This window comes from Anoplopoma fimbria, chromosome 18 (assembly GCF_027596085.1).
Source record: "Anoplopoma fimbria isolate UVic2021 breed Golden Eagle Sablefish chromosome 18, Afim_UVic_2022, whole genome shotgun sequence".
NCBI lineage: Eukaryota > Metazoa > Chordata > Actinopteri > Perciformes > Anoplopomatidae > Anoplopoma > Anoplopoma fimbria.
Window position 1 is genome coordinate 5,157,679 of NC_072466.1, and position 12,831 is coordinate 5,170,509.

Sequence of the window (12,831 nt, forward strand, 5' to 3'; positions counted from 1 at the left end):
ACTTATTTCACTTTCTTGCCAACTTAGATGAGAGTGGTATCTATCTTCTCATCTCTCAAAAAGATGCAGAAAGTGTTTCCCAAAATGCAAAATTTTCAGAAACCTTCACAAACAAACAATCTAAATACAATACTTTGTTTAAATGTGAATTTTGTGGAAATGTAAATGTTTTATTCGAAGGCATTTGTTCATTTAATTTACTGTGAGACGCACATACAAAATGCCATAATTCTATAAAGGTGTGTAGCATTAAACAGATTTTAATGTAAAATATAACTCTTCTTTTGCCACTTGCATTTATTTTTTTAAGTGCATGACTATTTAGTCTATTCATTCACTCTGCCCGTTACAGGGACTTCTAATGAAGTTTTTTTGGTTTACTGGAAAAGCACAAACATTGAAGACACCGAGGTCAGAAGTTCATATTTTTAGAAGTGGATTACTTTTAACCAGCTCATTTTTGCACAATCGTGGGGTTTGTGCTTTAATCTGGTTCAGACGAGGACAGATAGAGGAGACGTTTTGGCAGAGATGACTCACAAGAGATGCAATGATATGTAGTCAAATTAAGTCTTTACGTTTGAGGGCAAATGTAAGAGGAATCATTTAATAAAAAAGGTCTGTAGTTCAGATGGAAAGGATGCAAAAAATATTTAAACGCTGCTCTTTGAGCCATGTTTGTGACACCAATGACATTAAAACAAAGTCTTGTCTTTTGTTCAAAGGAAATATATTTTTTCTGTAATTTCACAAGCCATCTGATGAGCTTCATGTAAAACTGCCTGTTTATTTGCAATAATACTGTTTTAGGGTAGGTGTGATGTAAAATAGTGGACACTTTTTTTGTCTCTTTATGTAGATATGAATCACATGATCAAATAAACAATTCTTTAAGATGTCTGATTGTGACTCTTTCTTATCACAGAGCTCAAGCGTGAATTCTGTTTTTAAATGAAAAACCACTCCACACAGCAGACAAGATAACCCAGTTTACAGCATTAAAAAAATCAAATAATTTATTTCTGTGTTCTTTTTCCACATTAAATAAAAGCTATCGGACATTTTCCAGATCAAAATCAAGAGAGGGGACGGGGAAGAGGAACAGGGGAAACAGAAATGTGACATGCAAAAAAACCTTTTTGCTCTCCCCTTTGCACACTTTGTGGATGACCGCCTCCCCACGAAAAAGACTGCAGGAATCCCCCATGGTTGGTTGTTGGGACCACAGCTTTTTTTTCTCGGTGCAGCGTGACATCCAAAACAATCTGGTTTATCTGAACAGCAAACTGGCTTCTGATGGGAATTTATAATTGTAAAACTAGAATTGTAGGATGGAAGATGTGGCTCCAGGTAAGAACAGAGAGGTGGGGTTTTGATTGTTATAATATATCACCTGGATATCACAGTGGACGACCAGGAGGAGGAGGAGAGAAAGAAACTGCCTCCGACATCTGTGAACACTGAACTGGCATGTCAAGTCAAGACTTATTCCAAATGCATTGTCAAAGAGAGAGCTGGGTAAAGCTGTGCGACACCGCAGGCCGTGGCTACGAACTGATATTTGATGACGAAGCCCTTCAGTCTGTGATCAGAAGCTGAACGGAGCCCTTCGGCTCGCCGTGACAGGCTGTAATGCCCACATGGAACTGCCAGAGTTGCACAGGAGTTGAACAAAAGCAAAAAGGAGATTACAGACACGTTTCCTTCAAAATCTAAAAACGCCTCCTCATACATACGGACAGCTGGTCTGAACGAGACGGGTTCATTTTTGTAGGGTGTTACCTATCCTGTCCTTTCGTAACATCAGTAGTCACTGGGACCGGAAAGCGAGGTGGGGCAAGTGTCCAAACACAGGGACTGATTTAAACCAAGGGGAGTTTACACTGGGTGATAATTTAAATTTAAACAGCGTCAGATGAGCAGTAAAAGTAATAGTTTGTGTTCATGGTGTGGAGTGATTCTTTTCGTATGCTCCACTATGAACCGCTCAAAATTGTCGTCACACCTATGGATGGGCTGCAGAAGCACAGAAATTAAAAAATAAAAATGAAATCTGACAAGATCAACCCAAACCACTCCCTCCCTTCCCAACAGATGATCCAACCCCCCCAAAAAATAAAATAAAACATGCTCTCAATATATCCAAGGAAAAGAACCACACTCGTATACAAATCTGAAAAAACAAAAGACTAGGTCATCTGATCCTTTGTTCCAAATGCACAGACACACACACACACACACACACACACACAGACACACACACACACACGCTGTTATGAGGGTGGACACTCTGTAAACATCTACTCTTATCTTTCAGTCCGTGGCTCCGGGGGATGAGACATCTCAGCTGGTCTGTTGAACGGGGAAATAAAACCCAAAAGCATGTTTAACTAATGAGTTTGTGAATGATTAAAACATCTGACTACCATGAATGTTTGCTGAATGTTTTTGTAGCATTATATACTCTGCAGTGCTTTCTACTCTGAATATTGTAGGCAGGATAAAAGCATGCAGATGTCCAATTGCATAATTTGTCATTGACTTAAAATTGCATTAACAACCTGCAATGTAGGTTTTTGAGTCTAAAAGATCAAAGCTGATTGAAGGGTTTATTCTCCCCTCAACTATCAACCAAACTGTCTCCCTCCCTTTTCTATCACAGTGAGCGCTAACTCGAATCCTGGGACGCTTAAAAAAATAATAATAAAGTGTGTGATTTGTTTCTTCCTGTCGTCCGGAACAAAAACACAGCACCTCAGAAAGTAGAGAAATAAAAGTCTAACAGATCTACACCATTGTCAGAAGAAGAACAGAACACACGGACACATTCATACGCGCACATACGCACTGCAGCAATTTCCAAAGAAGTTCATCTGACCTTTGTTCATATTACTTTTAAAGAGAAAAACAAACAAAACAAAAAGCGGTTGAAGCAAAGTTTCTTCGCATAATTAGTGTGAATCGGAAAGTTCCGGGTGCATCTAAGACGCGTTTCCAGGTCGGAGATCTCAAAATGTTAGCGAGGTTGGTTGTGCATCGAGTTAGGGGCACCTGGAGAGTGCATTGTGGACTCAGCCGCTCATGAGCAGCACGAGGTTATACAGGTATTTATGAGACAATCTAAACAAACTGAAAGCGAACAAAAAAGAATAAAATATAATCTGCTAAGAATACTTGTCTATTTTCCTTTTTTTTTGTTATCAAGAGTTAATCACACACACACGCACACGCACAGACACACACACACACAGCATACTCAAAACAGGATTACAGCATTACGCAACACTTCGCCTCCGGTTCTGGTGTCGAGCGCCGACCAGAAGCGGGTTTGAGGGTTGCTAGCGTGACGCCCCGTTAGCGAGCTCATCACTGCAGCCGAGGCTGAGAGGGCTGATGGATTGAGTGGCACTTGCATTGAGGAGAACAGACGGAAAGAAAAGGAGTAAACTGAGACGGCTGGGACACATTTCACCACGCCATCATTGGCAAGGAGTCTCTTTAAAAGAATCAATTCTCTCCTTTTTTTATGGGATTTTGCAGCGGCTGGCAGTGCATTTTGGGGGAAAAAAACAAGTTCTGATCTGCAAATATAGGAAGAAGAACAATGAACTGCTTGCACATACTTTCAGGGTTTGATGATGAGGGGTTTAGTGAAGGACGCTGAAGAAGCAACAAGGTGGTGTGCTAATGGAGTGATTTGTTTTCGATCAACTGCTCTGCACCAACATGCTAACACCAAACACGGGAAGGGTTTTTTTTCTGGAGGGGGGTTAGCCCTCAGACTGGGTTAATCACCAACATACTCTGCATACTTTCACTCCCCGCACTCACATTAAAAAAGAAATGCATGCATATCTTTACAGGCTTCAGTCCTGCAGGCTGAAGGCAGGTGATGGAGACGGCGGCACGGAGCCGCTGTGCCCTTTGGACAGGATGGGAAACAAAAAAACACACAACGGTACGTAGATTGAGACCCAGCATTCACTCACAGTCACACACACACACTCGCTCACGGTGAAACCAACCACGCCACGAACACATGCACGCAAAAACAAGAGAAAAACTCCCCCACCCAACCAAAAAAAAATAAAAAAACATGAGGCAGTACAAACACACATTCATACTATAGCTTCTTCCGCCCTTCGTCCAACTTACAAGGTTAAAAAAGAAACACAAAAATAAACTCCACAAATATTTTCTTCCCAGTAGGTTTTTTTTTTTTTTTTTTTTTTTTTTTTAAACTGCCCCGCTTCATTGTTTCACGTGTTGCTGATTTTCTTAAAGTCCGTTTTTTGTCCCATGTTCTGCAGGAGGATTCGGTGTGGTGCCATGACTTCTGGGGTTTCGAACGCACGTCCTCAAACCTCGCTTCCACCGGTTTCAATGCGGCATCTGAGCTGGAAGGTCAAGAGGTCATCTAGTGCCCAGCCAAGGTCATCCCAGAGACCACCCTCACTCCCCCTCCTGGTCACAGAAAGTATCAGGGGCCCCTTCAGGAGAACATCAGGTGGGACGTGGGTCCGTTTCTGCCTAAACATCGGTTCTTCAGAGGTTCAGGGACAAAAAGAGGGTTTTGCGTGTCGATGCATACTCCTTATGTTTGTACTCTGTGTGTTTGTGTGTGTCGTGTGAATGTGTGTATGTTAAGAGTGAAATGACCAGGTGCCGAGCTGAGGCCCGTCGAGCCGATAGCGTACGAGGCGGACAGCACCCGCTGTCCCGTCCCCCACCCGTCCCCTCTTCTTTTCCTCTAGCGGAGCCACAGTTTGAGCCGCAGCGCGTCCACTCCGTTCAGGTAGTATCTGAACAGCCGCTTGTCTCTGACAAAACCCAAGTTCTCGTACAGCTTCAGGGCTGATTTGTTGGTGATTTCGGTCTCCAGAACAACCTGGGGACAGACAGGTGGACATGTCAGTGTGTTGTTTTATACATGAGTGGACTGAGTGAACATATATTTGGTTGTTGTCGACCCCTCTCTTGAATGTTTGTTTTGCATGTTTCAGTCCATTAAAAAGGAAAATGTTACATTATTGTAAATCAGCCATAGACTGTACATAAGAAGTGGACATAGTCACCATGACGTCCCCTATTTGTTTGAGGACTACAGTTGTGAAGCCTCAAATACCGAATTTTGGCCGTCGCCATCTTGTTTTTTTTGGAACCAGCAGTGACACGAGAGGCTGGAGCTAAGTACAATCGAACAATACATTTAAAGGATGACCAAAGTATTACAATAAACTTTTATGAACTGAAAACACACCAAAAAGGGTTAAACTTTTAGACCGGACAAAGCCGTGGTAGCGACCTGTCAATCACAAGGTAGCCACGCCCTAAACCATTCTCTGCTTTATCATCTATTTTACTCTAATTGGGACCATTTGTACTAAATGAACATCATGCTGTATTGAAGAAGACTTGAAACGAGAGATTGAGACCATAAACTCATGTTCACAATGTTTACTGAGGTAATAAATCAAGAGAGAAGTAGAGTCATTTTCTCATAGACTTCTATACAAATGGATTTCTGCACCTGGCAGCCATGAGAAAGAATGAACGTTTAATGCACTTCGAACTGGCTTCACTCTGAAGAACCGGAGGTTGAAGCACCAATTCAGCTTATTAGTCGTCATGGGATCAATGTCAAACCATTCTCTGCTCGCTCATGTGAAGGGATACATTTGTTGTTTACAGAGGCTAAGCTCTAGAGAGTTAGCCTCTGTAAACAACACATACTCCACCACACAACTCCAAATTCTGTCTTAGTTACATGTTGTTACTTGTTAGCTAGAAAGCTGGTCTCCAGTACTTCCAGGAGTCAGGTGGGTTTAGCACACAGTTACAAAAAGTATGCAAAGCACACGTATTTGTTGTCAAGTTGGTTTAGCCTCTTTTTACAATCACAGAATGGAACTTTGGTACATTTTACTGTATAAGGCCACATTACACAAAGTGCCTCCTTATCCATATTCCCTACTGACGCCACATCTGTTCTTGGGGTCAACTTCTGCGCGTCATTCCTAAATGCTGCACCATTTCTGGTGAGATCGCTTTTAAAGTTTTCTGACCCTCATTTTGTGGTGTGCTATAACAGGACTCTGATAATCAGTGACCGTTTAAACTAGATCATTTTATAAGGATGCAAGATTAAGCATCACTTGAGCCTTGTCCTTATATGGACTGTTTGTTTTTAGTCTGTCATCTATTTTCTGTACCTTTTTAAAGTTTGAATGATGTTTATACATTTTGCTATTTTCTTTTTAAGTCTGTTAACTGTGTTTTCATGCGTTGTTTTTTTAATGCCGTCAGCCTGACCAGGACCCCCTTGTTAAGGAGGTTTAAAGTCTCAATGGGATTATCCTGGATGAATAAAAGTTAAACAAATAATTAAAAGTAAATTAGCTTTAAAGCACCTCACGTCTTAGATGCCATGTGCAGTTTGCAGGGTCAGCTGTGGTCGGTCAAAAATAGCTTCAATGAGTAAACTAGACACCGGAATGTCTCATGTTCTCTAACCGTGTGTTAAATACAACACACACACACACACACACACACACACACACACACACACACACACACACACACACACACACACACACACACACACACACACACACACACACACACACACACACACACACACACACACACACACACACACAAAGTGCAAACGAGACAGAAGATGTTGAAGTAGTTGAAATAGACTTTAGTCTAAGCTCAGCTGGCTGTTTCCGACTGCTTCCATTCTTTATGCTGCAGTGGGCTATGTGTGACAGTGAGCCAGCATGCAGAATCACAAGTGCCAGTATTATAGTACTATGCACTTAAAAGGCATAGCAGGGATGATTTGAAGTGGGGTTGTATGAGGTACTTTTTCATAGTCAGTGTATATCAACTGTAGATGACAGTCAGCACACCCCCACTTTGGAGAAACTGACACAGGGAAAGTAATGTACTGCTGTGGACAGTGATGTCAGCAAAACACATTAAAGCCACCAATAAAAGGCCCACTTTAAAAAAAAAAATCCATCTAAGTTTAAGGCTACACTGTATCTACAATATTTTCGCCTTTATACTATGCCATAACAGCGAAACAGTCTGTGTTTCCTACAAGGAAATAAAGCCGTAATATATGCTCTGGTCAAAGCTGCCATACTCCATTGAAAACAAAGCTACTCCTGTGATCTGCGAGGTTACATTTCTGTTTTTCCTCAATGGAGGCTGGTTGCTTTGAAGAGAGCATAGATGATGCATCAGTTCCAAGTCAGAAATGGCTGTCACGGCAAGATAAAGTGATAAAAAATACTCTAAATATAGCATCCACTTAAAATATATTTATATTTTTGGTGTGGGTCTTTTTCTTTTCGGCGTCTAAAATGTGTTTTGCTGCTGCGTTGCTTTGCTCTCGTGCCTGTACTCCAGTCTGCCTCTCGACGCTAAGGTCGTGCCGAGCATCATCAATGTAGATATACACTGACTATGGATAAGTACCTCATACAACCCCACTGCAAAAAATCTGAACTATCCCTTTAAGTCAATATTTAGTAGGGACAAAAAAAACATCCCAGTAGCTTTTTGTTTCCATTCTCTGCACAACTATAGAAAACTGAAGGAACAGTTACAAGATATGATATCACGTGGATAGAGCAGTTCGGAAATTAAACTCTAAAGACATACTGAATATAGAAGTGCAGGATATTTGACTATTAGTCTTTGGGAGCACCATCAAAATCTGAAACCAATGGGGCCTGGAAGATCAGACAATCCGCCTTTAAACACTTATGGCATGCTTTAGAAAATAGTTGGTATAGTGTGAAGTGATACATTTAAGTCACTGGTGGGGAAACCTGTAAAAAACACTGTACCAAGTTATAATGTTTTGTTGGAATCAATGCAAAAAACTGCATGCTGACACACAAGCAGCAGAGCTAGAAAAATGCAGCTTGAAATACAGTTACAGTATTTGCAGCAGCTTAATTCATGAAAAAATGTATTCCTATAAAAGGGTGTAGTCTTGGTACCTTTGTGTAGACATGATCAAACAACCATAATCAATTTAAGTGGTGAATCATCGTCAGACCTTTACTCTGACAGACAGTTTAATAAAGAGTCTTATTTCCACCTCAAACGGCTGCAATTTCTGGAGATTTCAAATAATTTCAAAACCTTCTGTGTGCGGTTATTCAGAGAGAAGATACTGAGCGGCTCGGAGCAGCTGACGATCCCTCCAAGGTCACCAGCGAACTAAGATAAGTGAAGGACGTGGAAAGAGAACTGGTCCTTGAAATTCAAGCAGCATATTTTTGGTTTTGTGCTCACACGGAGGCCAACACCAAACTAAAACCACATGTATAAATGTATTTCAACCGTTTAATGTGTTATTCATGTATTAACAGTATTTTCCAGGGATTTTCTATTTTATTTTATTTCTTCTTTTTCTGTATGATCTGGTTTCATAAATGCAAAACTGACCTCGAGTCTGGCATTGTGAGTGAATACGCAGCTTGTGTGCGTCAATATCAGGCAGAAAACCACAAATCTATCTATCTGGGTATTCCAGGCTTTTCTCAAATATTTAATATTCTCTGGATGTACTAAAGCATACCTTTAAAAAGAAACTACCGGTCTATGAGTCTTACCTCGTCACAGTCACCCTCCACCATGGCATAGATGGCCTTCTTCACCAGATTAGTACCTGAAACAGAAGAGACCAAGTCAGTGACGGCACGCAAATTTAAAAAACACAAATTTTTAATAAAATAACACTTGTCCGATAGTATAACGTCAATACATGTGACCTCAGGTTGAAGTATAGTGTTTTACATCAACCCAGAGTGTATAACTTATCTAAATGCTGCATTTGCATCAAGAGATTTGGTTGTCAGAGAGCGCACAAAAGAGGCTGTTGCACAAGTTTGTCTCGGCTCCACATTATGAAAGGACAGACTTTTATGTTTAATCTCTCTATAACCTCTGCCCAAAGTTTCTACCTGCTACAGGGGAGTTTTTTGCTGCTACGGTCACCCCAGTGCTTGCTAATGGGTGAATGTTGGGTTTCTGTAAATGATATAGTACAATCTAGACCTGCTCTATGTGAAAAGTGCCTTGAGAGAACTTCTGTTATGATGATATATAAATAAATGTAATTATTCTGTATGAGACAAGCAGGGTCCAGGTCTCACCGATGCTTTTCCTTCTGTGTTTCGAGTCCACGGCCAGCATGGCGATGTAGCCGCGACGGAACATCTTCTTGTGCATGTCAAGCTTACATACGATGGCTCCGACACACTCCTGCTCCACCATGGCCTGTGACAAACACACACACACACACACACCAGTTAGATCAGTTGCGTGTTTACGAAAAAAAAAGCCTACAGTCATAGTCATCCTGCCAGTTCAGCTGGTTCTCCCCGGCTGACCTCCGACCTTTATGTCAAGACACTTTCTCTTATGTTACATGGATCGTTCCAGGCAAACTGGAACCGAGTTAACGACCTTGAGGCTCAGAGGATAAACAAAGAAAGGACAGTGTTTGTCAAAGTGGAAACCCCTGACCGGACAATGTTGGGAGAAGAGGAAACGCAGACTAACAGCACATTACTCTCAACTAAAACTGCAATGTTAGGGTTTAAAACCTTTCCTAGGTTACATTATATTACATTACAGTCATTTAGCAGACGCTTTTATCCAAAGCGACTTACAATAAGTGTATTCAACATAGGTATTCAAGAGAACTACTAGTCACCAGAAGTCATAAGTGCATCTCCTTTCTTAAACAAGCATCTAAGATCATAAACCAGAGCAAATAGCTAATTCATTCCTGTACATGTACGAGTGGATAAAACACCTTTAACACGAACAAAAGACGATAGTATCATGTTAGGTAGAGTTTTCGCAATTCGACAGCTATTTATTCAGACTGAAATCCAGAAAACTGACATGGATCAATGCTTTGTGACAGAAAAGTGGGTGTTGTTGTAGCTGCAAACATACAGTACCAGTCAAAAGTTTGGACACACCTTCTCATTCAACTACATTGAAGAATCTAAAATATAAAACATATTCTGGTTTGTTGAGCATTTGTTTGTTTACCACATCATTCCATATGTGTTCCTTCATAGTTTGGATGTCTTCAATATAAATCTACAATGTAGAAAAAAATAAAAAATAAAGAAAAACCATTGAATGAGAAGGTGTGTCCAAACTTTTGACTGGTACTGTATAGAATACAACTTCAAACCCAGTGTGCTGTCGGCCACACATTTACAAGTGTGATTAAGGTGTGTGTGTGTGTGTGTGTGTGTGTGTGTGTGTGTGTGTGTGTGTGTGTGTGTGTGTGTGTGTAATTCGTACTAGTTTGTTTCTGCAATGTGCAATTGCTCTGGTTTATGCTCTTAGATGCTTGTTTAAGAAAGGAGATGCACTTATGACTTCTGGTGACTAGTAGTTCTCTTGAATACCTATGTTGAATACACTTATTGTAAGTCGCTTTGGATAAAAGCGTCTGCTAAATGACTGTAATGTAATGTAATGTAATGATGTAAAGCGTGCAGTCACACCCTATGCACCTTTAGGACACCAAAGTCCATGATACAGGAGGATGTTTTCGTATTAGTTTGTTGCACTTATTGTATTCGTATTAGTTTGTTTCTGTACTTTTGCTCTGGTTTATGCTTTTAGACGCTTGTTTAAGAAAGGAGATGCACTTATGACTTCTGGTGACTAGTAGTTCTCTTGAATACACTTATTGTAAGTCGCTTTGGATAAAAGCGTCTGCTAATGTAATGTAATGTAATGTGTGTGTGTGTGTATACATCAGACACACTGACAGTTGATGTAAAGCGTGCAGTCACACCCTATGCACCTTTAGGACACCAAAGTCCCTGATACAGGAGGATGTATTCGTATTAGTTTGCTGCACTTATTGTATTTGTATTAGTTTGTTTCTGGTTTATGCTTTTAGACGCTTAAGAAAGGAGATGCACTTATGACTTCTGGTGACTAGTAGTTCTCTTGAATACACTTCCTGTAAGTCGCTTTGGATAAAAGCGTCTGCTAATGTAATGTAATGATGTAAAGCATGCAGTCACACCCTATGCACCTTTAGGTAACCAAAGTCCATGATACAGGAGGATGTATTCATATTAGTTTGTTGCACTTATTGTATTCGTATTAGTTTGTTTCTGCACTGCACTTTTGCTCTGGTTTATGCTCTTAGATGCTTGTTTAAGAAAGGAGATGCACTTATGACTTCTGGTGACTAGTAGTTCTCTTGAATACACTTATTGTAAGTCGCTTTGGATAAAAGCGTCTGCTAAATGACTGTAATAATGTAATGTAATGATGTAAAGCGTGCAGTCACACCCTATGCACCTTTAGGACACCAAAGTCCCTGCTACAGGAGGGCGTTTTGCCTTTAAATGTGTGATTTCAGGTCTTATTTGTCTCCTGGTCTCAGTGTCATACTCACCAGAAAGCAGAGCTGCGGCCAGTTGTGGATGAAGTACCTGTAGGTGTAAATGGAATAAGGCTCAGACAAGTCCTTGGTGATCAGCCTCATGATCCAGGGCATCTGCAGCTCGGACTCGTAGCGCACATAGCGGATGCCGTGGCCGTCTGGAGAGCCGCTGAGGTCGAGCCGGGCCATCTCTGCGTCCGGAGGCTGCAGGTCAGCGGGGTCAGCGGGGTCAAACTCCTCTCCGTTCATGCTGCTGCCACCTAAAGGAGAGTGACTGCCGTTTTTGCAGAAGGGGGTGCTGTGGCCTTCATGTTGGGAGTGCTCACTGTGTTGTCTTGCAGCCGGAGCCTCCTCACAGCTCCCCACGGTGTCTCTCTGGTCGTCAGGCCGGCGGTCAGCGTCCTCTCCCGGGTTGACCACGCCGTTCATCTGCTGCTGCTCCCGGGCTTGCATTTTGATGTGCATGGCCGCCTGGCTTCCCCTAACAAGCATGCTTTTCTGCTTCTTATTCCCAGAGTTAATCACGTCGCTCACCTGCTCCTGCACACGGTGGTGCTCTCCTCCTCCTCCTCCTCTTCCTCCTGCCGGCTCCTCCGCGCTCCCGGCCCGGGGGAACGGAGCACTCTCAGCCGGGGACAGTGCGCTACTAGGCCCGGGCGGCACTGTGGCCATCCCCCCGCATTAAATGTGGAGATTAACGCTTTGAAAACACGTCGAACACGATCTCATCCACGAGGTTGAAGTGTATGCAATCAAATAAACACGTTAATTCAACGAATATATCGCGTAAACCCGAGGCTAGCGGAGGGAACGACGTCTTGTCGCTGCTTTCTCCTCAGTTTCCCTGCTGCCGTAAAGTGCTGTCGCAGCGAACGCCATTGCCACAGCAGTCAGAGGCGTTTTACGACAGTGGTGTAACGCGTGACAGAGGCAGTTTTTTTTTTTTTTTTTTTGTGTGTGTTGTTGCAGAAACCAGAGCCAATGTGCTTATTATTTAAATTAAATCATTGCCTACCTTTTTTCTTCAATTTTTATTTTATTGAATGCTTTTTACATTTTCACAAAATATTTGGGATGTTTATAAAAACACACAATAAACTGTGAAACAATATTTATGTTGATGTGTAGTCTTGTTGCAGAAACCAGAGCAAATGTGCTTACTATTTAAATTAAATCATTGCCTACCTTTTTTCTTCCATTTTTATTTTATTTTATTGTATTATTTATTTATTTTTACATTTTCACAAAATATTTGGGATGTTTATAAAAACTCACAATAAACAGTGAAACAATATTTTTTTATGTTGATGTATAGTCTTGTTGCAGAAACCAGAGCCAATGTGCTTATTATTTAAATTAAATCATTGCCTACCTTT

General features: G+C 41.4%; 1 protein-coding gene across 1 annotated transcript; it reads right to left on the reverse strand.

Annotated features, from left to right (window-relative positions):
• Positions 1–4,225: 4,225 nt before the first annotated feature.
• Positions 4,226–12,318, reverse strand: naa30 (N-alpha-acetyltransferase 30, NatC catalytic subunit). The gene is made up of 4 exons (XM_054618301.1): positions 11,468–12,318; positions 9,180–9,303; positions 8,637–8,692; positions 4,226–4,888 (listed from the first exon to the last, which is right to left on the reverse strand). Exons 1-4 carry the CDS (start codon positions 12,125–12,127, stop codon positions 4,751–4,753), a joined length of 978 nt encoding a protein of 325 aa, XP_054474276.1. The 5' UTR covers positions 12,128–12,318; the 3' UTR covers positions 4,226–4,750.
• Positions 12,319–12,831: the final 513 nt, after the last annotated feature.

Excerpts from the sequence above, each read along its gene's own strand:
- naa30 (XM_054618301.1), bottom strand. The coding sequence starts at position 12,127 with ATGGCCACAGTGCCGCCCGGGCCTAGTAGCGCACTGTCCCCGGCTGAG. Across the intron at positions 9,304-11,467 it reads GGCCGCAGCTCTGCTTTCTG|GCCATGGTGGAGCAGGAGTG; the intron begins GTGAGTATGACA and ends TGTTTGTCACAG. Across the intron at positions 4,889-8,636 it reads TGGAGGGTGACTGTGACGAG|GTTGTTCTGGAGACCGAAAT; the intron begins GTAAGACTCATA and ends GTCTGTCCCCAG.